This window comes from Talpa europaea, assembly GCF_964194135.1.
Source record: "Talpa europaea genome assembly, chromosome: 4".
NCBI classification, from domain to species: Eukaryota; Metazoa; Chordata; class Mammalia; order Eulipotyphla; family Talpidae; genus Talpa; species Talpa europaea.
In genome coordinates, this window is record NC_140070.1 from 134895800 (window position 1) to 134921101 (window position 25302).

Here is a 25302-nt window from a genome sequence, read left to right on the forward strand (position 1 = left end):
TTGTTCTCCTACTATCTTATTCCATATAGGAAATCAGCTACAGGTAAAGTGAAGAAACAATTTCATTTTCAGGTAAGTAAGACTATTTTTTGAAGGAAGGAAAGGATACTAGTCCTTTAGAGTAATTTCAACAAAAGAAACATTAATAGATCATGAAGGTGTGACCCAAGCAAGTTTCAGGTAACACCAGGTTCAGGTGAGTAGAATTATTCCAACCTACATAGTGCTACATATAAACTCTGAAAACACGTGAAATGTTTCTTTGTCAACATGGAGTAGAGATGAGAAAAGAAGCTCAAGTTAGTTCCTTCTTGGGGAAAATTTTGCCTAAGCTACCTCTTATCAAAGGAAACTGTTCTGATTACCCTGAAATTATTTTCCACATAACTACCTTCCAAAACAAACATGGCTTATTAAAATTTTGTTGAATTCTCTGTGTTAAGTATCGGTACCAGACATTATTTATGAGTTGCTGGACTTCCTACTTCAGGGCTCCTGGAAGCCAAATTATAGAGGACTGACTTCCAAATAAAGTTTCAGAATACGATTTATTTGTTGCCAAGGATTTGATGAGCCACTTGGCTCATGTAAAGGAAAGCTCTTTGGGTATAACATGCTGATTGTGGATCTTGAGGACAAAGGAAAAAACAAAATAATTCTAGGGGACACCTTTATGATGAACAATAGTGTATCCATCTAAAGTAGGGGCTTGATCTTGAAGATAACAATATCCAGAAGTTGGTTTTACCATGGAATTAATGATTGAGGTTACTACTGCCAGAAACCAGAGAAAGCCATAAGAATCTCTATTTTCTTTCTCTGCCTACTTTTTCAATTCATAAAATTTGGACAGTTCAATAAAAGACACTAGAGTGGTTAAGAGAGACCTTCCATGCCTCAACTGCATAAAACACCGGGCACTGAATAATCTGATCCCTGAAACAACTCTTACAAATAAATCATTCCTATAATAACAAATGAGTGGTTCAGCGGTCTCCTGTTACTGGGCAGCATGGGCCATGCAGTCCTTGCAAGCAGAGAGCCCTGCCAGAAGTAGCTTGGCTGGAGTAATCCAACCCTGCACTTCAAAGGCATCTCCTGTTCCAGCCATCACCTGCTTGGAAACCAAAATAAACCCCCCTGGTTTGGTCACACATCTGTAATCTGGTTAAAGCTATAAAAGTGTTTTGTTATTCTTCTTGACATACATGCGGTCCAGACTGATTAAAGACAGAAAGTCAGCATTTTTAATAAGATCTCAGAGCTGGCATTCAGTTCCCTCCAGAGAAAAGGCAAGCTTCTGCTACTCTCCTATTCATCATTTTCAAATTAGTTTCCTTGTTTCAGAACAAGAGTCAGGGATACAGTTACAGTCTCAAACAGAACTAGGAGTTGGCCCCATTGTGGCAGTTATTTCTCAAAGCCCTAAGCTGGTTCACCAAATCCTTCTAACTTGACTCATCCATTGGCAAAGATTGAAGGCTTTAATTTATGCTTCATAGGATGTGCTCTGTGATCCTCTGCAGTTGTGAGGTTTCTGCCCCCCGGCCCCGAGCATTTAATATCACTTTCTCAAAATGCAAGGGAAGAGCTGAGAAAGAGGAGATATTTTAATTCTATTTCAAAGAATTTTAATTCCAGAGATCCAGAGAAGATACAAAGTTCAAGTCCCACCCCACCCTCTTGCATATAATACAACCAGCTTTAAAAACAGAGAAAAGTACTAACAGACCCACTAACAGACATTCATTCTTAAGACAGTCTGAGATAGGTCTGGTGATCAAGGTCTTCCCATCTCGGACTGAGCTATACACGCGCATAACTTAAACAATTCATGGCCGAAGGATGAATTTTCACAAATTACAAATAATGGCTTTGTGAAATGCACCTCCATGCTACCATCTGGTGATGGTTCCTGAGAACAGTTCTTGGAGCACACAGACAGTAATTAGCTTGGCTTTCAACAATACCTAGCACTGCACCACCCACAAAGGGAGCCTTAATGAGAGCTTCTTATGCTGATTGCAATAAAGAGCACAACCAAGATTTTACCCCATGGGGTGAGCTGGTGTGTGTCTTTGCTTGAGTTTCTGGGAAATGACTGGACAGGGGCATGCCCAATGTTATTAGCACCCTCTGTGTTTCTGGAACAGAGGTGAGTCCCAAATCCCTAGAGAGATACATGAACGAATTATAAAAAATTCTTAAGTTAGGCTCATGTGTTGGACACAAAAACTGCTATAGCCTTGGCTATGACAATGCATTTATGGTGCCACACGTTCTTATTGGAAAGGGAGCGGGAGATGCTTTGAAACCATATTGCTGTCTCTCAACACTTGAAAGCCAATAGCTTCCAATGCAGCCATATCCTCAATTCAGCATAAGCCTGTCGTTGTGATGTCTTACACTTGGGCATGTTACTTTCAGTTGGGGCTTACAGGATTATCATCTCCCCTCCAAAAGTAGTTAGTTTTAACATATGGGCTCACTCACAAGCTATATCGTAGCTCCATTTCTTTCTGATTTGATTCAAATAGTGACCAACCCATGTGGAAGCAGTAACACTATAATGGTCTAGCCATGGATGAAAGAGAGCTGGAGTTTCAATGTCTGTTTCTCTATGCTCACAGCCACTCCCATTCATTACAAAAAAATATATATCTTTGTAGAACATTTTACGTAGAAACAGGAAAAAAATGCCCCCCCCCCTTTTAAAGAAATACATTTCTAATAATGTAGAAGGGGCTATAAATCCTCCATTCCTCTCTCATGCAACTGTCCACCTCCAAAGCAAACAGATAAAAGGCAAGAATTTGAGGGGTAATAGTTGACTTGCTTTAGGAATTCCTGGTCAAAGTGATGTTTTTCAGGTATAGTGAGTTAGCTTGATAGATTGTTTTTTTTCTCAGCATATGTCAGAATATACATTACTTTCACATTTCCCATCTGTATTAAACTAACTTTTAAATGTTAGTTTCCCCCATTCTCCAGAAGATTCACACATAACTAGGGGGGATTAAAGATCATGGAATCTACATAAATTCTATCAGTAAAAATTAAGCGCTTTACGCTTCCCTCATGTATATACAATCACTGAATCAAAATTATTTATTGATCTGAAATTGTTCCTGATCAAAGGTGAATGAGTTTCATGATTATTAAGGCCATGATTTATATGTGCTCTTTAGGGTAAAGAAATGTAGTTGACTGAGGAAAGTAGAGGTTATTCACTATATTTCAGGACACTATTCCTTGTTTTGGAGAAGCACAAATAAAATTCATTAAAGTGTTCTACAAATAACTAATAGGCTTTTATAAAGCTGCGGATATTAAACACGTTACCATATGCAAGGTGTTCAAAGAGAGGTTTGATGGACCAAGACTACGTAGCATCTATGCTTGTTCCTACTCTTACACAAACAAGGATATAAGAAGGCAATGAAAGGGGCCTCCCTGGTGGTGCAAGGGGTTGAGCACAGTGCTGTGAAGCTGTCCGCAGCCTCTGCAGTGCGAGTTTGATCCCTGACTAGGGAGCTACCCACATGGCGCAGCAGACCCCTTCTGGATTGCCCACTGCTCCCGTCAGCAGTGTACTTCAGTCTATCTGCCTGTTCTGTTCCCTGCTCTGACTCTGGTGGATCCTCTCACCTCCCATACCTCTGGCATATACCCAGTTCTTGTAATCATATTTTTTTTTTTAAAAAAAGAAGGCAAAGAAAGCTTCTCCATATGGCATAATATTCAGAGTCTGGAAGACCTTGAAAGGCTGGGAGACCTTGAGGGAGAAGCATGTCACCAAGCAGCGGTATATCACCCAGTACCGGGGCGTATGCAGTGACAAAATACCCCCCCCCCCAACTAGTGATACCTCACTGTAAATGGGCATAAACACCATTAAGGTGTTGTCAGACATTCCTATCTTTTAACCCTCAAATCCTATTTTTGGAAACTACCTCAAAGCAATTATATATAACACTGTAAGATAATCTAGACTCATTAAGGAATTTTAAAGTATGGCCAGTATAAGGTTAAAAAAAAAAGGAAGCAAAACTATGCCCAACAAGGATTATATTAATAAATAAGAGTTAAAAGTATAATATACACAAAAGAATAGATAAGATTATAAATGGAAAATGTGTATCAGTAGTCAAATAAAAATCTTATATTTTAACAAATAAATAGACACAATGCATATGGAAAGAAAAAAAACCACACAGATATTCAAAACTTACAATAAGGTCAAATTAGAGGTGATTTTTTCTGACCCAAAACTTTCTGAAAAATGATCACACTTTCCACATTTTCTAATTATATGTAATGAAATGATATTTTAAATGTGGATATTTTCCCATGCCTCCACACCAAATATTTCAAAATATGAAATATGCCAATACTGATTGTAGTCAAGAAAAAGAAAAATATTGGACATAATGATGATAATTAATGAAGTATTGGGCACAAATAAGAAGCCTTAGTCAGACATCATTTTGGGCACATTTTGACTGTGGTATTTTAAGCTATGGATGCAGTTATGTTTGGAAGGTTTATTTTGATCTCAAACATTTCCATCTGTACAAACGTTGTGTTCAAGAGGCAACTCCTGAGGTGTCTGCTTTTCTGACCAGAAGAGATCAGGGTGAGGCCAAAGCTCAGACTGAAGATTTTGTTTTTTTAAGAATAATTTCCCTGCTATTCTCCTATTGTGTTGAATGCGGAGGACAACTTTAAAGCAGTTTCTCAGCCTCAGCCCTATTGACATTTCTTTGTTGTAGGCTGTTCTGTTTGTTTAGTGTAGGATTTTTATCAGCATTATTGGTCTTTGTCCACCAAATGTCAACAGCAGCTGCCTGTCTCTCCAGTTGTCACCACTAAAAACATCTGCACACATTTTCAAAGGCACCTTGGGCTGTGAGATCGCCCCCAGTTGAGAACCAATTCTCCAAGCAACGTTTACTTGATTCATTTTTCAAAATCACCCAAGGTTTGACACAAAAGCTAGAGGACTTAAGCTAGTCTCATAACTATAATTTGGATTTCTTGAAGTTTCTGCCTAACCACTTTTATTTAAAAGGTCCAGTTGGATACTAGTGAACAGAAAAGGATACTAGTTCAAACGAGGAAGGTATTATAAGAATGAACTTTTATCCAACAGTTCAAATAGAGATGGCTCTTACTTTCATTTGTAACTACAATTTCATCTCACTTTATTCTATTTACCTCTCTTTTGAAGCAATGAAAAGATATTCAGATAGTAACTATCGTAAGGGTGCTAGCAGGGGTTATAAATAATCCTGAGGTCCAAGCATTGTCTTTTTCCAACATTTCCAGCTTTAGGCTCTTGATGCAACTTCATTTAATTATTGCACGGCAGAAATGATAGACCTTGGTAGATTCGTCAAAGCCAATTAGTTAAACCTTGCGTTACCAATTATGTCACTATGTGTATTTGACATGAATAGCAATCCAATTCAATGCAAATATTTGTTTGGCACCTAGTTATTAGAGAATTATGCCAAGTGTTTTAATGTATAAAGTCATATATGCCTTAAAGCAAATATCAGCTCCAGGTAAATAAGAAAGGATATCAGTCCCTAGAATAACATTGATCAGATTTTAACATTAGAGTTCTATTTTGAGCAGGAACTCTCTAATTAGGTGTGACATTTCTGATTTTTACAGAACTTTTATTAAAAAAAAATTCTAGCTTGTAACAACCATAGGAGGGCATGGAACTTTATATGCACACTAGATTGCTTTTTGTCACAATTTTTATTTTTATTATCCCAAGAGTTATTTCATCACTACTCATCAACTATTTCTACCAGTGTTAAGAAAAACCAAACAATGTGACAATGAAAGAAAGAAGGAATTGCCTTGAAGGATGATGCAATAGGGGAATTATCACAGTTTTATTGCTGTATTCCCAAAATATTGCATCATTGTTCAGAAGGTCCAAGAGGAGTCTTTCTTGGAATACAGTTGAAAATCGTAAGTTCTTATTTCTCATATTGGCAAGAAGAAGAAATTGACAAGAAAGATGTTGCAATCATCAGGCAGGCCAGAAGATAAAGGACATCGATCACACACACAAAAGGTCATACCAGGAGTCTTCAAATGATCAGCTACATGAATTTTCTCCTGCCCAAGAATAAGTGAGCAATGCATTTCTAAACAAAAAGGAAATGTAATATTCTCATCAACATAGTCTTTGAACAGGAAGCACAAAAGCATTCAGTATTTGACCAAAAAAGGAGGGGGGGCTTCCCTGGTAGCACAGGTGTTAAAGTCTCAATGCTGTCAAGCTATCACCAGCCACTGAGGCATGAGTTTGATCCCTAGCCACTGCGCTGACCCACATGGCGCAGCAGACCTCTCCTGTCTCGCCCGCTGCTCCCCTCAGCAGTGTATTTCCATAGATCCGCCTGTTCTGCTCCCCACTCTGTTTCTGGTGAATCCTCTCACCCCTGCACCTCTGGCTTACACCCCAGCTCTTGTATGCATAAATAAATACAAATAAATCTTTAAAATATTTTAAAAAAGAACTGTTCCTCATTAGAAGATGTGTGGCAGTATTCTTTCCTCTTTTATGCTGCTGTGCAATATTTTATGATGTTGATGCAACATAAACACCAAAGGCAGTAGTGTCTTTAAAGGTGATTTGAGGGCCTCCCTGGTGGTGCAAGGCGTTAAGACACAACCTATGGGGCTATCTGCAGCCACTGCAGCACAAGTTCGATCCCCAGCCAGGGAGATGCCCACATGGCGTAGCCAACTTCTCCAGACTTGCCCACTGCTCCCCTCAGCAGTGTATTTCAGTTAGTCTGCCTGTTCTGTTCCCCACTCTGTCTCTGGCAAATCCTCTCACCCCCCACACCTCTGGCCTGTACCCCAGTTCTTGTATGCATAAATAAGTAAATCTTTTTTTTTTAAAAAGGTGATTTGAACTACAGAACCAATGTCGACACAAGAAAAAAAAGAATGGCTGGATTGATGGTTCTAATAAGTGTTAATAAATCCAAACTGGAAAGTATTGTGCAATTATGGTCAGATACTATTTTCTCTTCAACAAAATTATGAGCTCTCAAAGTTTTACTGAATTTTATTTATTTTTACAATTATGAAGTGAAACTTCAGGTGCAGAAAAACAGCCAAGAACTACAACTGGCTAGAACCAAATAGAGATATATTTGAAAACTGGACTCTGTATATGCTAGGTTGGGTGCAGCAGCTGCAATCACAGGATACTGCCCATGACTGAAATCCATACCTTTAAAACCAGGAAACAGGAATCAAATTTGGGTGTACTCTATTTTAATTTCATTAAACTAAAAATATTTACTACATGAATATTCAATAAAATTTCTAAATAAAGTTATTATTCCTCTTTTTGCCAATCACTTGTAAAGTAGTTTAAAATATAAATAATAATAATAATAATAATAATAATAATAATAAAAATAATAAAGTGCTTGTACCCAGCTGGTACTGGGCTAGTTTTGTGGTAGAGCAGGATAATTACCAGAACTCATTCAGCTGACTGGGTTCAATTAGTATTTTAAGGAATTGTGCTTTTTTTTGCATTTACACGTGTGAATGGACACACACACACACACACACACACGTGAAAACATCAGTGAGCTAAAGGAAACTTTTCTGAACTACAAAATACAGTTTCTAACAGCGTGATGCACTAAAAAACAATCACTCATTCCAGTCTCTTTTAAGACTTTTTTTTTTAATTAAAAGGAAAATGTCAACTGATTATCTAAGAAGTTATATTAGGATATCTCTCTGCACATTCTCACTAATGTCTGCAAAGCTAAAAATAACAAGATAAAAAATGCATCTTTAGAGATTGCTATAAGAAAAATGAGAACCTACTACTGAAGGAAAAGACCCAATACACAAATAATTGGAGGGTCCTCCCTTATGTCACTTGCTCCACAGATTCAACACCCCCGGTGGACAATATGGTTTATGTTGGATTGTGCAGTTCCAGAGGTACAAAATCACCCTTCAGATGCTCACCCCTACATCCAGACTAAATACGTGGCTGATTTGATGAGTTAGTTTTCCAGATTAATTTCCCCTTGGAAAAATTCTTACCTATGATGTCTGGAATCCGTGCACTATTAACATCAGTAAGCTCATGCGTCACAAAATAAAGGTACTTTGATATGGTCAGAGAACTTAACCACTCTAACAATGGAGAAATACATACCGAGTTAATTACAAATGAATTTTGAGGACAATACCTGTTTTGTCTCTCTTCAGTCTTTTACAAGACTGGCCTCTTTTTTCAGTGAAATCATAAAACAGAGATCCTCCCACAAAGAGTATTTTTCTAAATGCCTCATTAGCAATAGGAAAACACCCCCACTTCCTACCAAAACAAGTCCATAACCTACCAACCAACAAAGTACATTAAATTGTGGATCCAATTTCATTTCTGGAGGATCAGCATACCCCTTCTCTCCCTCTTCAAGAACTGTCATAGTGCCCACCCAGGAAGTCTTACATAAGATGTGTCAAATTCCTATTCCCATCCTGCATTTCAAGTGCCACAAGAAGGGTTGGTTCTTGGAACCAGGAGGCTCCAGCTGGCAGGAGTCCGGCTTCTGTGGGGTCAGTGATGCAATGCCTCTCTGGCTTTGCCCACTGGCTTTGCCAAAAGAAGGCAGGCACACCTGCCCAAAGGGATAACAGAAAAACATGCTAAAAAATGAAATGATCCAAGACACCTGACATCCTAAATATATAAGTTCAAATAGAAACTAATAAAAAATTCAGAGTTTAAACTCAGAATATATTACTGGGCTTTAAAAACCATTTGTCTTAAAGAAAATAAAGAGTGACTGAAATCTCAAGTATTTAGAGCTCTTTTATCCAACAGAGTAGTCACTAGCCAGATGTGACTATGAAATGTGACTAGTTTTCAAAGTGAGATGTGTTGTGTGGGTATAACGTGCTAGGTTTTGAAGGTCTTAGATGAAAGATAAACAAAAAAGAATGAGACTTAGCTCATGAGTGACTTTTTTATATTGGCTACATCTTGAAATGAGACTCTTTTGAATATAATAGATTAAACAAATACATAATTAAAATTAAATTCATTATATTTCTTTTTACGATTTTAAAAGTAGATGTTGGAAAATAATAAAGCATGTATGTGGTTCACATTATATTTTTATCAGAGCTCAGGTTTAAGCACAGAGGTTCTATGACATCCATTTATGGGCCTCAGAGTCCTTTTCAGAAGCTAAGAAAAAGGTTTAAAAAAAATTCAAGTTGACTGGTATTTCTTGAAGATCAATATGTATGTAAAGTCATACTGGGTACATGGACTGTAGTTTGGATTCTAGCAGGTAAACAGAGGTATGGACACAGAGGTATGGACACAGCAGGTAAACAGAGATATGGACACAGAAAGTCACTTAGGAATAAGAGTTTAAGAAGAATACAAAGGAAAAGCAAGGGAAATGTAGGAAAACAGTTTTTCAAGGGGCAATTGGTAAATCTTTTTGGGTGAACATTGAAGAATAATATAGGGTTTTCCAGGTCATGAATTGATAGAGCATTCCAGAACAGATAAATACTCTGTGATTTGATAACACCATCTGGTAAAAATGGAAAAATATTTTCAGGTGAGGCCCCAAAAGGTGGAAACAAAAAAAGTCTGAGTATTTGGGGAGGTTGGTAGTCAGAGTGAGGAGTGTGGCTAAGGCTGAAAATGCAGGCTGGGGTCAAGAAATGGGAATCTGGAGAATCTGGACCTTTCTATAGGCAACAGGAGCCAGTGAATATATCCTCCCAGCTGTCAACAGGATTAGAGGAGCTTAATAAGAGGATTAGTAAGGCAGGGGGAAGAATTATCTGGGAAGAGAGTACACAAATGCTTTTTTGGGGAAGGTAGAATGAATGCTAGTAATGGGAATACAATTGGAGGGAGAAATGAGTCTTAGAAGAAAGAATACAAAGAAGTAGAAGGTTAATAACAGGAGAAAGTGAGGCACTGAAGATGTAAGGAGTAACTGAGGAAGTTAGTCTTAGGAGGAGGTCAGTGACGATCAAAACTCAGGCCTTGGTAGTGGGGAAACAGCAGGTTTTTATGTAGAGGTTAAGGAGCAAAAGATCAGGGAGATTGAAAGTGCTAGAGTGGATCTGTAGATCACAAGTAAGCATTAAAAAAGATGCTGCAGGGGCCTCCCTAGTGGTGCAAGGGGCTAAGTGTCAGCACTATGAAGCAATCCACAGCTACTGCAGCATGAGTTCGATCCCCGGCCAGGGAGCTACCCACATGGCACAGCAGACCTCTCCTGACTTGCCCGCCACTCCCCTCAGCAGTGTATTTCAGTCAATCTGACTGTTCTGTTCCCCACTCTGTCTCTGGTGAATCCTCTCACCCCCCTGCACCTCTGGCCTGTACCCCAGTTCTTGTATGCATAAATAAATCTTTAAAAAATACGCTGCATGCCCTATGTCAACAGGGAAATGCAAATTAAACAGGTTAGGATGAGCAAAACCCAGAACACAGATGATACCAAATGCGGATGAAGATGTGCATGAACAGAATTCTCATCCACTGTTGGCAGGAATGCAAAATAGGACAGACACATGGGAGATGGCCTGGTGTCTTCCCAGCAGTCCAGCTCCTTGGCACTGACCCAGAAGACCAGAAAACCTACACTGACTTTTATAGCAGCTGCGGTCCAAGTCTTTATCCATTCCCTTTCTGAAGGACACCTTGCCAGCTTCCAAGTTTTATATTTTATTTAATACAAGGGTATCACTTACCATTGATTTTCAAAACTGTACAAATTTTGGAGGCACATGTTTTAGTCTTTTTGATAATAGCCATTCTCTTGCGTGTGAGATATCAATAAGGTGATTATACAATGTTGTTTCGATTTTCATTTCTTAAAAATAAGAAATGATGAACATATCACTTGGCCATCTATATGTCTTCTCTGGGGAGGTGTCTATTCAGAACCTCTGCCCACTTTTTTAATCCAGTTGTTTGTTGTTTAGTTTTATGAGCATTTTATGGATTTTTGGGTAGTAACCCATTGTCAGATGTATGATTTGCAAATACCTTCTTCCATGAAGTAGGATGTCTTTTCATTTTGATGATAGCTTCTTTCACTGTGCAGAAGTTTTTTAGTTTGCTATAGTCCCACTTGTTTGGGGGGCTTAAATTCTTTATTGAAGTTTATATCTGTCTCCAAGTTTTGAATGAAAGCAAACAACTCTCCAGTAGGTGAATGGATATAGAAATGGTGATATATCCAAACAGTGGAATATTAGTCAGCACTACAAAGAAACATGCTATCAAGCCACAGAAAGATATGCATGTCACTAAGTGAAAGAAGCCATTATATGACATTCTGGAGAAGGTAAAATGATGATACAATAAAAGATCACTGGTTGCCAAGGGTTGGGAGAGTGGGAAAGATGAATAGGTAAAGCATAGAGGAATTTCAGTGAAAACATATTAAAAATACTTTGCATGACACTATAAAGATGGACAATATGTTACATATATATCCAAAGCTACAGCATGTATGACACCAAGAGTGAATCAGAATATTAACTATGGACTTTGGGTGACTCTGAAGTCAGTGTAGGTTCATCAGCTATTACAAATGTACCCCTCTAGTAGGGGTTATTGAGGATGGGGGGCTAAGTATGTGTACATAGGAAGTCTCTGCACCTTCTACTCAATTTTACTATAAATCTAAAACTATGCTTTAAAAAAATGTCATGAATAATTTCTTTTTTTAATCCAAGAAAGGGAGTGCAGGTGATCAGAAGCTAAGATAGAACATAATCATAAAAGGGAGGATAAAACCTACTTGAAGGAAGATGCTCAGAACCAAGGAGAATGGAGTTGGTTTGGATCAACTGCTAGAAGAAAGAGGATATGATGATAGGTACATCAAGTAACATAAAGACCTCAGCTGATGTTACAGCATGAATAAGAAATGAAACTAACTGGTAAGGTTACACAACATGACATAGCTGATATATCAACCTTTGAAACTCAGAAGCAATTAAGGAAAATTAATTTTTCTCTGACATGGCAAACTGACAAAGATATGTTTAGAAAATATAAAGGGTCTCAACAAGCCCAGGATTCCAAATGAATATATAAAAATGACTCTCTACCTGGGTCCATACTGGTTAGAAGGAAAGTGACTCCGAGAGAGAGAGAGAGAGAGAGAGAGAGAGAGAGAGAGAGAGAGAGAGAGAGAGAGAAAGAAATGAGCCAAAATCCAAAACTGGGAAGATGATTATGAAGTGGTGAAATTCAGTGAGACCTCATGAGTGTTGTAGGTGTGTGTGTGATCAGAAGATGATGTTCAAAAGAATGTCAAAGTCAGAAACCTTGCAGATGCAAGATTTCTAAGTGAGGATGATGGGTTGGAATTATGCCTGTGTGCACACAGCAGACACGGAATTGAAATGAAAGTGACTAGGAAGGAGCTGGCTAGCATTTCAACTGGTGTCAACGTGGATGATGATATAACTGAAGACAGAAATAGGTAGGGCAACCATATGACCTGGTTTGTCTGAGTCCCTTAATTTATGACTGTGATCCCAGTGTCAAATATGGTTTAGATAATAAATTGTATTGCTGCCTAATAGGAGGTAATACAGTAAATTAAAAGGGAAAAAATGTGCTAACATGGTATTCTGGTGTCCTACAGTTTGGCGATTGTAACAAAGATGACAGAGAGGAGCAGTATAATCAGCTACTAAATGATGTTACAAATAAATGAGGGACTCAAGGCAAGAACAAGAAGCCCCGTGGGTCTGTTTCCAGGGCTGGTGAGAGGGCCACAGAGAGGGTTTCATAAGATATCACGTTAGTAATTAACATTAAGTCAGGAAGTTGGAAGAGGTGCCAGAGGAAAAGATCAGGGCACATTGAAATCTAGTCACACTACGATGGAGGTTTTACAAGACAGAAAAAATGTGCTAGATGGGTACAAACCTAAGAAACCCTGTCACGTTCAGGATAAAGCAAAAGCACCCCTTTTTAATGACAAATCCCCTGTGGACAGGTGGTCAGGAATGCAGGCCATCAACCCGTGACACAGGGCTGCCGTGCTCAGCTACTCCCTTAAAAGTCTGACATCAGTGCAGGAGCTTTTTTATTTACTTGGCATTATTTGGATTGTTTAGCTGGCACACAGTCCTACTTCATTCAGTCAAGGGAAGTGAGCAAGATAAATATCCAAGAGCCTCGGAACACACTGTCCATCTTCAACTTCCCCTTTAAAGATTTTTTTCCAATTTTTGGATATTTTTGTCAAATTTCCCTTTTTCATACTGGATGCATAGGGAAAGCTCTGGTATCAAGAATTTTTTCAAAAAAGGACTCTGAAACTTTCAAATCTAAATACAACTTAGGAAGAATATGAAGAAGCTATTAAAAAAAATCAGTAATTGAGGAACTCCAACTTTTAGACCAAGTAACAACTAAATCAACAGAATTGAGCCAGTGGACATTTCTACATTTGGCACATGGAACACATGTGTGTAGACCAGCCATGGCCCAGAATCCAAATGACTGATTATATGGAGAAGCAGTTCAGAAGCTTTCCATGGGCAAATCCACCACCAATACTTCCTACCCCAGGAAAAGGTGAATTTATAGTATTTAAGTTTTAAAACTTTTACAAATCTAGAAGAATGTTATGACCATAGTGCTGACTTTTTGCTTATTTCTTCCTGTTGTTATTTATAATTTGTTTGTTCAACTTTTGCCCTGTTATACTAAACACAAATTTTCTAAGGCTGTTAACAAGGAAAGACAAAAGAGGTTAACTACCAAAAAAAGAGTCCTGATTAAATTAAGAAATAACCACTGAAAAGAAGTCATGCATTATAAATAGATAAGAAATGACAAATAGGATTCATAAGTGCACATGGATACTAATATATTTGTAAAATATATTATTTGTGTAAAAATTCTACAAAATATTTTCAAAAAGCTGTGCCCAAATTATAAAAGTCATAAAACTTTTAGTAATAATTATCAATCTTCCAATTTATATTTATTGCTCTGCTTGGAAATCTATAGTTCTAGGGGACAGCTGAGAGAATATGGAGGAAACAAGTAGGATATGATCGTCATTAGCTTTGGGGGTAAAACAGAACATGAAATTGATGACTGAATCAGATGGCCTTTCTATCCCGAAGATTCTGATTTCATCATTTCATGACTTCAATATAGATGTTTGTCTTTATCTAAATATAAGAATCAGATAATAACGTGTAGGATTAAAAGCCCAAAGAAAAAGAGGTGAAAATATATTTCTTAACAATCACAAATCCAATGGTAGCTAATAAACCTTAACAAACATTTATGAATGTCTCTGATTTTGTTCACAAAGGAAAAGAGGCAAAAAAAAAATAATAAAATAAAATAAAAAACCCCCACAAAACCCACATAAATCACACACACACACAAAACATAAAACCAAATCTTTCTTAACAAAAATTCACATTTAGCTAATCACTGATAAAAGTATCCCAAAATAGTGTCAAATTATTTCTAAATTACAGACCAAAACAGAATGCATGTCAATCACTCAGATTTCAATTCTCTGTTAGGACTACCAGTGACCTATTACATCATCAACAGAATTTTGATTCCCAACTCCTGAGATGAAAATAAAAGTTCAAATTAACTCAGTGAGGGTTGATCCATTACAGCAGTCCATAGTCACAAAAGGAGTTGATGTTTTTTGTTTTTAGTTTTTCCCATAAAAGCAAACTTTCACGGGAGTGGCAGAGGTAGGTACATTTACAGAAGCAAATGGTAAACGAGGCCCAACACAAAGGCTCCCTTACCTCCCATCGGCATAGTCTGTGTCTGCTCCACCCCACCAGACATCTGAGTCATCCTCTTCTGCGTCTGCGGAATCGATGTTGTCACTCTCCTCGGCCAGTGGGCAACATACGAACTCCACCCCTCGGAACTTGTCAATTCCACATGGCAGCAACATGCCATAGTCATGCAGGTTGGTGCTCTTCTCACTACAGGTCTACAAAGGCGAGGAGAAAACGGTGAGGGTGGTGGGGTAGCCGTCTCTCATTCTAAGAAAATACCAAGTTTAATCATCAACACACATACCCACTATATCACTATTTTACAGTGGAAAGAATCATTTGCTTCTGCAGTGGTTTAATAGAATCCACTCAACAGAGTTTCTGTCTTTTTTTTTTTTTAAAGATTTATTTATTTATGCATGCAAGAACTGGGGTACAGGCCAGAGGTGTGGGTGGTGAGAGGATTCACCAGAGACAGAGTGGGTAACAGAACAGGCAGATTGACTGAAATACACTGCTGAGGGGAGCAGTGGGTGAGTCAGGAGAGGTCTGCTGCACCATGTGGGTATCTCCCTGGCCAGGGATTGAACTCGTGCTGCAGTGGCTGTGGATAGCTTCATAGGTTGCATCTTAATCCCTTGCGCCACCAGGGAGGCCCCTCAACAGAGCTTCTTTTGTTAATTTGATATTCTGAATTTTTTTAACTTTATTACTTATTTAAGTAAGGTGCTACAGCATAGCAGTTTATTAAAACAACAGGAATGGAAACTGGGAAATAAATGTAGGAGACTATATGAGTACATAAATACCAGAAAATCAAAGCTATCTGGCTTCATTAGCATATCAGGAAGCTGTCAAGGCTCCCTTATATCCCCCACTCGCTTCCACCTCCATTACAGATGGATGTTTCTCTCACTTGAACCTTATTCTCGAAATTCTCTCTTGGCTCTCATCCAGAATAACAATCCTGAGACGAGAAGAAATTATCTTCCACTATGAATCAGACCTTATAGTCATTAGAGATTTCTCCTTCAATATCTTTTCTTGCTATCTTGGGCTTTACAAAATTTGCACAAATCTAGATTAACATAAAGTTCTGAAAGTATTCATTGGTGGCAGAAGAAAGATGAATAATTCACAATATGCAGGTAAACAATGAAAATATTACAGAGTGCATTGTGACCTCGGGGGAAATGAGTCATTTTTATTTTCTAGTAATGAAGAACTTATTTAACAAACTCAAGAAGAAATGAGAAATGAAATTACCAGATGGGTAGCTGGGCTTTACATGATTTGGTTTGCTTTCTTAAGGTAAGTTCTTAAACCACCCGAAGACATTTTTATACAAAGAACATTTTGTTTTACAGTAAATTTGAACATACTACTTTATAACAGGCAAAAATAATGCTAGATCTTAAGTGATACTTTTCTGCCTAACAGTTTAAGGGTATGATATACTGGTTAAATCAGGGTTTCTCAGCCTTGGCACTACTGAAATTTTGGACCAACACGATAATTCTTGGGGGAGGGAGCAGGAGGCTGTCCTGGTCATTGAAGGATGTTTGTAGAATCTCAGGCCTTCAGCCACCAATCCAATAGCACCACTCCCTGCAGCTCTGACAACCAAAAATGTCTCCAGACATTCACATGTGTACCAGGGAGGGAAAATGGAGCAAAACTGACCCCAGCTTTGAGAACCACTCCACCATATAAGGTCCCTAATTCTAGGAGACCGACTGAGCTACAAAAAAATTACAGTTAACATTGAATAACATAGGTTTGAACTAGGAGGGTCCACTTGTCAGTATTTTATTTTTGTTTTTGCTCTTAAACACAGCTGACACTGTTCATATTCACAAATTCACAGATTCAAAGATATGGGTTGGTTGAATCTGCAGCTACTGACAACTGGCTCTTCAGGGACCTGAGCTGTGTACAAGGGGCAAATGAAACCGATGATCTTCAAGAACGCCAAAGGCTGACTGATTGTCCTGGGGGAATCAAAAGACACAAGTGGATTTTCCAATTCCTTGGGGGCAGGCATCCCTGATCCCCCTACACCCACACTGTTCAAGAATCAAGTATATATCATTTATTAGACAATTGCCATAATATATCAAAGGGATGGAACAGTTTTAGGGTGATAATATCAAAAAGTGATATTTTGAGCTGTCTCGTAAATATTCCTGGATTTTTTTAAAATAATAATTAAAAAAAGTTTATTTATCAATATAATTGTTGTCTCAAAATACTCCCTAAAATGCAACTGTGATGGTTCCCAGGAAACCGTGCCTTTCAAAGAAAGAAATGGAAGTTCTGGTACCTCTTTGGCGACAGTGTGCCAGTGGAGGTGAGTTTCACAAACATCCATCCTCTCCTGGTGTAAGAACTTGCACTTGTCGGGAACGAGGAGGGCATCGCTCACGAACTCACCAACTGCAAGGAAGGAAAACACTTATGTCATTCCTCCATCTTGTCCAGAGAGCATCAAGGAAAGACAGTCCACACAGACTTTACAGGAGCCACACGACTTTGTGAATGACAAAGCAAGCAGCCAGAGAAAGGCCAGGACCTTTATTTTACAAGGCTGAGTTCTGTCTCCTTCAGCAGGTTAGGCCCTGACCCACTGCACCTAGATGGTTAAGATATTTCCTTCATGGGGCTTCCCTGATGGCACAAGGGGTTAAGCACAGCACTATGAAGCCATCCTCAGCCACTGCAGCACGAGTTCGATCCCCAGCCGGCCAGGGAACAACCCACATGGTGCAGCAGACCTCTCCTGTCTCACCCGCTGCTCCCCTCAACAGTGTACTTCAGTCAATCCACCTGTTCTGTTCCCCACTCTGTCTTTGGTGAGGCCTCTCACCAACCCCATCTCTGGCTTGTACCCCAGCTCTTGTATGCATAAATACACAAATCTTTGAAAGATATTTCCTTCATGTTTTAAGTGGCATCTTTATTTAACGAATACGTATCTTCTACTGTAAAGCTGCTCAACTATAGGATCGATTAGCACTCCATCTCAACAAGGGTGAAACACAGACGGACACTGCCCCGGCCATCTGCTGAGCAGAAACGATGTAAACAATTGCTGACTCCTCCCCACTGGATACAGTTTGTAAACTAACAGACGTTTTAGCATTTTTCTACTTCCTAAACAAAAAGTCTGTGTGTACGCACTTGTATCACATGTTTATAAACGTGAAGCATACGTATTTACATACACAGAGTTTACTTCAAAAGCATACCATGCAAATCATCTCTAGTATTCTGGGTATTGCAGACTAAAGACATTATAGAAAGACCTATTCTGGGCCTCCCCGGTGGTGCAAGGGGTTGGGGCTGACCGCAGCCTCTGCAGCGTGAGTTCGGTCCCCAGCCGGCCGGGGGGCAGCCCACACGGTGTAGCGGACCTCTCCTGACTCACCCGCTACTCCCCTCGTCAGTGTACTTCGGTCAGTCTGCCTGTTCTGTTCCCCACTCTGTCTCTGGTGGATCCTCTCACCCCCCACAGCTCTGGCCTGTGCCCCAGTTCCTGAATGCATAAATAGATAAATCTTTAAAAAAAAAAAAAAAGAAAGAAAGAAAGCCCTATTCTAATGAAGGTGAAAGAGGGAATCATTCTGACATGTAAGCTATGAGCTTAATTTTTCTTTCTTTTTTTTTTTTTGGTTCACTACATTTTCAGTGAACTAAAATTGTAGTGTACTAAAAATTTTATCCCTAATATTTTAGCACAGGTTCTCCACACAGTAGTCAATCAATATTTGTTGATGATTGAAAAAATAAAATGCTGTAACAGAGATGAAGAAAGTGCTGGGTCCACATAGTACATAAATTTGTTTGGGTGACCCAGGAGACCTCAAAATAGAAATAACATTGGAGATGAGTTCAAGTGGATGAGGAGGAGAACATGAGGGAAGAAATGACTAGAAGTCCCATGATGTAAGGACAGAATCTATCTTGTTTACCATTCTCACCCCAACTTCTGGCCCAGTTCTGGCCAATATGACCTCACTGGAGGGAAAAATGGATGGATAGCAAAAGGCAATTCAGTGTGAAAGGACCCTCTCGTACAGCGAGAACTAAGAGCTGGCAAAGCACATCTGTGCAGGAGGCCACTGTGGCTGGAGCAAAAGTGGAGTTGAGTGGAGGTGAGGCTGGAGAAAGATGCTGGACTCCAGTATCAGAGCTCAAAAGATGCTGTAAACAGGGCTGGCAAGCTCAAGTTTGCTTTCAGATAAACTCTTCAATCAAGTGAAGGATGGACTGGCACAGTGAGTCCACGAGAGCAGAGACACTGCTGAGTGGGTCACTATAATCTTTCATGCAGACACCGGAACAGATTTAAACCACCCCCGACTAAGCCAGGGGCATAGGTTGTCCACATACCGGCAAAGATGACAATGCATTTTTTCTTTCATAGGATGCTACAGGACATATTCTAAAATGCACCATAAAGAGAGAGAAAGGCTCAAAGCATGACAAGATAAAAAAAGCCTTTTCATTGTCTTTATATAAATGGGTGGCCGATATTCCATGTGCCTCACTGCATCTCAGCTGCATAACAGCCACACAGTGGACCTCTTATACACATCCCACTTTTCAGGGGAGAAATACCAGCCCAGAAAGGGGCTCAGAGCTACCTACCTGCAAGAAATTATAACCTAGCTTCAGAGATAAACAATAAGAAATAGCAAAATCGGGCCTCCCCTGGTGGCGCAGCAGTTGAGCGCTGGGCTGCGAAGCTGCCTGCAGCCTCTGCAGCGCCGGTTCGATCCCCGGCCACCGGCAATGGTCCCACATGGTGCGACAGACCTCTCGGGCCATGCCCGCCGCTTCCCTCAGCAGTGTATTTCATCAATCTGCCTGTTCTGTTCCCCGCTCTGGCTCGGTGAATCCTCTCACCCTCCCACGCTTCTGAATATACCCAGTGCTTGTATAAATAAATAAATAAATCTTTAAAAAAAAAAAAAAAAAAAAAAAGGAAAGAAATAGCAAAATCATGTAAGAGATACCACATTACTTTAACATGATTACTACCAAAATAAACCCCAAAAATGCAGATGGAAACACCAAATCTTAATCACTAGATTACCAGGGGGTGCCCAAAAATCCAGGTTAGACAGGTGATCTCACCCAAAACCAACTCATCAACCCCCTGGGGAATCCAAAGGGTTTCTGAGGTCAACCATAGTTGCTGGCAAGAATACCTGATACCCAACGTGTCTCAGCTCTCAAGCTCCGGGAGATCAGATGTGATGTTTGGCCTGAAGATGCCTCACTTGCTAACTCTGGTCAACCAAGCCATGTTGCCATTATGTGCAAGGTCCAAAGTATCAGTAAGGTTTGCTATTTTATAAGTAATCAACAGAAAATTCAAGTGTCTGGTCAAGCACAAGACAAACGGAAGCAGATTTTAAACTCTCTTCAAGTTGGCCTGAGTTCTTAGGGTATAAAATGAAAAACAGCTGTCAAATGCCAATGAGTTCCATTTCACTGGCCCTTAGGCCAACCTGCTGAGGATTAGATTTGAACACAAAGCCAAAGTCACTGAAAGATATTTACTGGTAAAATCTTATGTTCATGAAAAGAACTGTCATTAGTTTTTAAAAGGATAGGTTTTTTTATTTGTGAAATGATATTTCATTTAGTATTGTAAAGATGCTCTTAAGTTTCTAATATGCATATGACCAAGAAATAAATGCCCCCCAAGTGAGATTGCTTTTTCAAAGGATTAATACTGGTTCTCTAATAAGCCCTCAGGGCTCACAGCACAATAAGAAAACTCATTGTTCTCTAACATTAAAATAAATTTAGCAACAAACTGTGGTTTTACAGCCTTACTTACATTACTTTCAAATTTGATGAAACATCCTGGAATGTGACACAACAGAAATGTGAAGCAATTAAATCACAATAACCTGTTAAAATCTTTTAATAAGAATTGAGAAATGTGGTGAAAAGGAATGAGTGCTTTCTCGCAAATGAGCTCAATGTGGTTTATATTTTTTTCCTTTTTAATTCGGAGAGAATTATTTTAAAAAACAGAATAGGGCAGGTGACATGTGAGAAATCTGTACTTTTGAGTTTTATTCTGAAACTAAAATTACCCTAAAAAATGAAGTATATTAATGTGTCTCCAGAGACCTTATCTAGAACGAGTGCACTTTTATTTTTTAAAAGATCTTCTGTTTGTCAGCTCTCTATCAGGTAAACCAACTCTTACCAGCATTCAAGTGAAAGAGACCAAAAAGCAAAAATAAATTAAGTTTCAGAATGAAAAATCATGCTCCTGTTTATGCCAAATGATGAAATTTGGGATCATTTCACCCCAGTGAATATTCATCACTGTAGACCATATGTATTTATCAATAATCACACAACCTGGTTTCTAGTTTAAACAGTACACAATTTATATTACACAAACATACTGATACACAGACTGACACAGACACACACACTTACACATACACACACCAGCTGGAAGGAAATTTTCAAAGCTAATAAAACAAGACTTGAGTTTGGCTTTTTGGCTAAAAGTCTTGGCAATTTCTGGACCTACTAAACATAGAGCTTCCATAGGATCCAGCAATTCCACTCCTAGGTATTTACCCAAAGGACACAGAAACATCAATCCCAAAGAACACCTGCACCCCTATGTTTATAGCAGCACTGTTTACAATAGCTAAGCTTTGGAAACAACCCAAATGCCCAAAAATAGATGACTGGATCAAGAAGATGTGGTACATATACACCATGGAATATTACTCAGCATTCAAAAAAGATAAACACATGCAATTTGCTGCAACATGGATGGCGCTGGAAGGGATCATGCTCAGCGAAATAAGCCAGAAAGAAAAAGAAAAATACCGGATGGTCTCACTCATAGCAGGAATCTAGAAAACTTAAATAAGGGACCAGGAAAATGAATAACTATAAGAAAGTGAAAATCAAAATCAACGAAAAACTATGAACCAGAGACACTCTATGAGGGATGGGGGGCAGAGAAGGGAGGGATTGGGGTCAAAATAAGGGAGTTGCAATTGTATGGGGAATATAAAAATAAAATTTATTTAAAAAAAAAAGAAAAAGAAAAAAAAATTTCATGGAAACACTTAAATGTCTTGGCAAGGTGAACAATGATGCCGAAATTCTGCAGGCCTCCATCTTCCAGTTCTCTGGTGGTCTTTGAGGAGACTGTCAAATGACTTCGTTGTACAGATGGAAGGGAGAACGCCCAGACCAAATTGCTCACCCACAGAGCCAACCGCCAGGAGAACTGGTTCTCCATCCCCCCAAGAATGGGGGTTCCCCTCACTGCCATTTAAACTCGAGTCAAAATGGCTTATTTACAGGCAAATTCACTTTGGCTTTTATAAAAGCAGTTGTACTTCTGACTACACAATACTTCAATTATTATAATGTACACTGTGGTCAATTCAATGACAAACTAGATTTAAATTAGCCAGCAAGTCATATAAACCTGCTGGGGGTGCATTCTCTGGCAAAGAACAGCACCCACGATAAATAGCCCTTGAAAGACGGGGTGTGATCCAGTCACCCACAGATGCTGCTAAGCCAGGCTGCAGGGACCATCTGTACTTACAAGCTTAGCATGTTAACTTCTGACCCCAAGTTTTGTAATCATAAAATAACCAAAAAGCCTAAGACTTCATGTCCAGGCTTCAGGCAGGAAACAGCAGGAACATGTCAAGGAATGGAAGTTTTCTTTTGTTCTTTGCCCTAATGATGCTTTGCCTTTTTACACGAAGGGACACCCCCTCCACTACTAAGTTATCTGACCACATTTAGCTGTCTGGGCATCTGCAGATGTATGTTCAGCTGAGCACTTTGTATCATGAGCAAAATAATCTGGGATTCTCTTAGAAAATAAGTGGAAATGAATATTATGGTGTAAATAACAGTCTTCCACACTGTGAAATTCAAAGATAGGAATATACCTTTTAATTTCTTTATGTTGCCTTTCTCTTTTGATGGAGGTGACATTCACTTACAACACTGTATGTGATTCACAGGCACAGGATTGCACGCCCTCACATGCATGTCACCACACCACACCTGCCACCAAGACACCCCCTGTCTTCTACCAGTCCATTGGGCCCCTTCCTGCTTTGTTTTCTCTCCACCACCCCCCTTCTTGTAAGGACTCTAGTAAGAAAAGTTTTTAAAAAATCTTTCTAGTAAGGTAAGATTAAAAAAAAAGTCAGATGGGAATAAAGATTACAGAGAGAAAGTAGAAACAAATAGGGATTTTTTTCCCTTGGAGACTGGGATTTTAAACAGAGTCTTCAGGGAAAGCCTCACTTACTGAAAATATGGCATTTGATGAAGATTGAAGACAGTGAAGAATAAACCATCTAGAAGCAGAGGAGAGATGTAGAGGCAGAGGAAGGGACATGTGCAAAGGTCCTGAGGCAGAAGTTTACCTGGCGAGACCACAGCACAGCAAGGAGACCAGTGCATCAGGAGGAGTCTGAGAGTCAGGAGTTAGCAGGATTGCATGGGGTTCTAAACAATGCCCACACTCTGCCTGGTGCTCTGAGTAAGCAGGGAGACTCAGACCTGATTTTCTTTCTTTCTTTTTTAAAAGACTTTATTTACTTATTTACGCATACAAGAATTGAGGTGTAGGCCAGAAGTGTGGGGGGTGAGAGGATTCCCCAGAGACCGAGAGGGGAGCAGAACAGGCAGATCTACTGAAATACACTGCTGAGGGGAGCAGCAGGGAGGCAGGAGATGTCTGCTGTGCCATGTGGGTAGCTCCCTGGCCAGGGATGGAGCTCAGGTTATCACAGTGATAGTGCTGAGACTTAACCCTTAGGCCACCAGGGAGGCCCAGACCAAATTTTCTAAGCCCTAGCCATCAAAACTAGAAGTACAAAACTAGGTAGGGAGCTGTGGCAGTGATCTAGGTAGAAGATGTCAATGTTTTGGACCAAGACAGAGCAGCAGAGGCAGTGAGCAGGAGCAGGTGCTCCATATCATCTGAAGCTAGAATCTGAAGGAGCAAATGAGGTCTTAGACACAGAGAAGTGTGTCTAAGCGACCCAACCTGCTCCTATAACAGTAGCTTCCAGGTGCTTTCTACTGATGATGAAAGAAAAAGATTGAACAAGACTCTCCTGATCTTTCCTCATGAATGCAGAATAGTCAGACAAGTAGAATAGTTAGGATTTAAGAGCTTTTTTACCTCTACTCCCACAAAAGTGCATATCAAAATGAGAACTACAGTCCAATGTTTACTCAGGGAAATTTGCATTTTACCCATTTCAGACTCTTCCCTTTTTTTTTTCTTGAATTTGCTCATGTACTGATATTTTGAAACTTTCACATGTTAACAACAGGCTGGGAAATGTTTCTGGGAGGCATACTTTTCTGGGAAGAAAACTGTAAGTGGCCACAACACTCCTCAAGAAAGTTTCCATATGATGTAACTGTGTGGGTTTTGCTTGAGTGGGTAGTTATTTGGTTCTCAAAGAAGACAAAAGGATAATTTCATGCCTCTTTAAGATGGAACTGGGGGGCCTCCCTGCTGGTGAAGTCTCAGCACTATGACACTATCTGCAGCCATGGAGCATGAGTTCGATCCCCGGCCAGAGAGCTGACCCACATGGTGCAGCAGACCTCTCCTGTCTCATCCACTGCTCCCCTCAGCAGTGTATTTCAGTAGATCTGCCTATTCTGCTCCCCTCTCTGTCTCTGGGGAATCCTCTCAGCCTCCACACTTCTGGCTTACACCCCAGCTCTTGTATGCATAAATGAATAAATCTTTTTTTTTTTTTTTAAAGATGGGACTGAGGGCTTGCCAACAATGCACTGTAACTATTACCAGACAATAGTGAGAACTGACTAGGTGGCATCTTAACGTCAAAACTATTTGCCAGATGGCAGAAAATAAAGGGATCAAGATAGGGTAAAGGAAGAAGAAGTGAAAAACTAAAACTTTCTTCTAAATCCTTGGTGATTCATTCAAGAGAATGAAGCCCAATCTCACATACATACATAAATAACAGAACTAATGTTCAATCCAGACTCGGAATAGCACTGCTCTTAAAATAATGAAACTAATGCAAAGATAGGAATGAAACAGAGATAAACAGATGTTAGACATTTTGAAGACAGGTTTCCCAGGAGGGAGAATTTACAGAGAAGCAAGGGATAGAGCTAGAATATCCATGTGATAACATATTAAAGTTGGAGACATGAAGAGGAACTCATATTTAGGTTATATAGACAGTGGGTTACCTGGAGCAATATTTATAGGTACATAAATTATAAGGGTGAGGATACACAAATACACTGTCTTGTATGTAGGGGCTAAAACAAAGGCATTCCAGTAGCAATGAGCACACCTAGAGTCCAGATCTTAGTTTTAAATATTATTCTCCAAGAAAAGGAACCAGTGCTTCTTGGAGAAACAGCTGACTCTAGCACTGGGGC

The 25302-nt window shown here is 39.4% G+C and overlaps 1 protein-coding gene across 9 annotated transcripts in view; it reads right to left on the bottom strand.

The window, feature by feature from the left end:
* The window catches only part of APP (amyloid beta precursor protein), a gene marked incomplete at both ends in the record, with an annotated part of 251553 nt that overhangs the window by 125915 nt on the left and 100336 nt on the right, over nucleotides 1–25302 (bottom strand). For all 9 annotated transcript variants that reach the window (XM_084232427.1, XM_084232423.1, XM_084232426.1 and 6 more), the window contains 2 exons: nucleotides 14860–15053; nucleotides 17162–17274. In XM_084232427.1, coding sequence (XP_084088553.1) covers nucleotides 14860–15053; nucleotides 17162–17274 — 307 coding nt within the window. The remainder of the gene's footprint in view (nucleotides 1–14859; nucleotides 15054–17161; nucleotides 17275–25302) is intronic.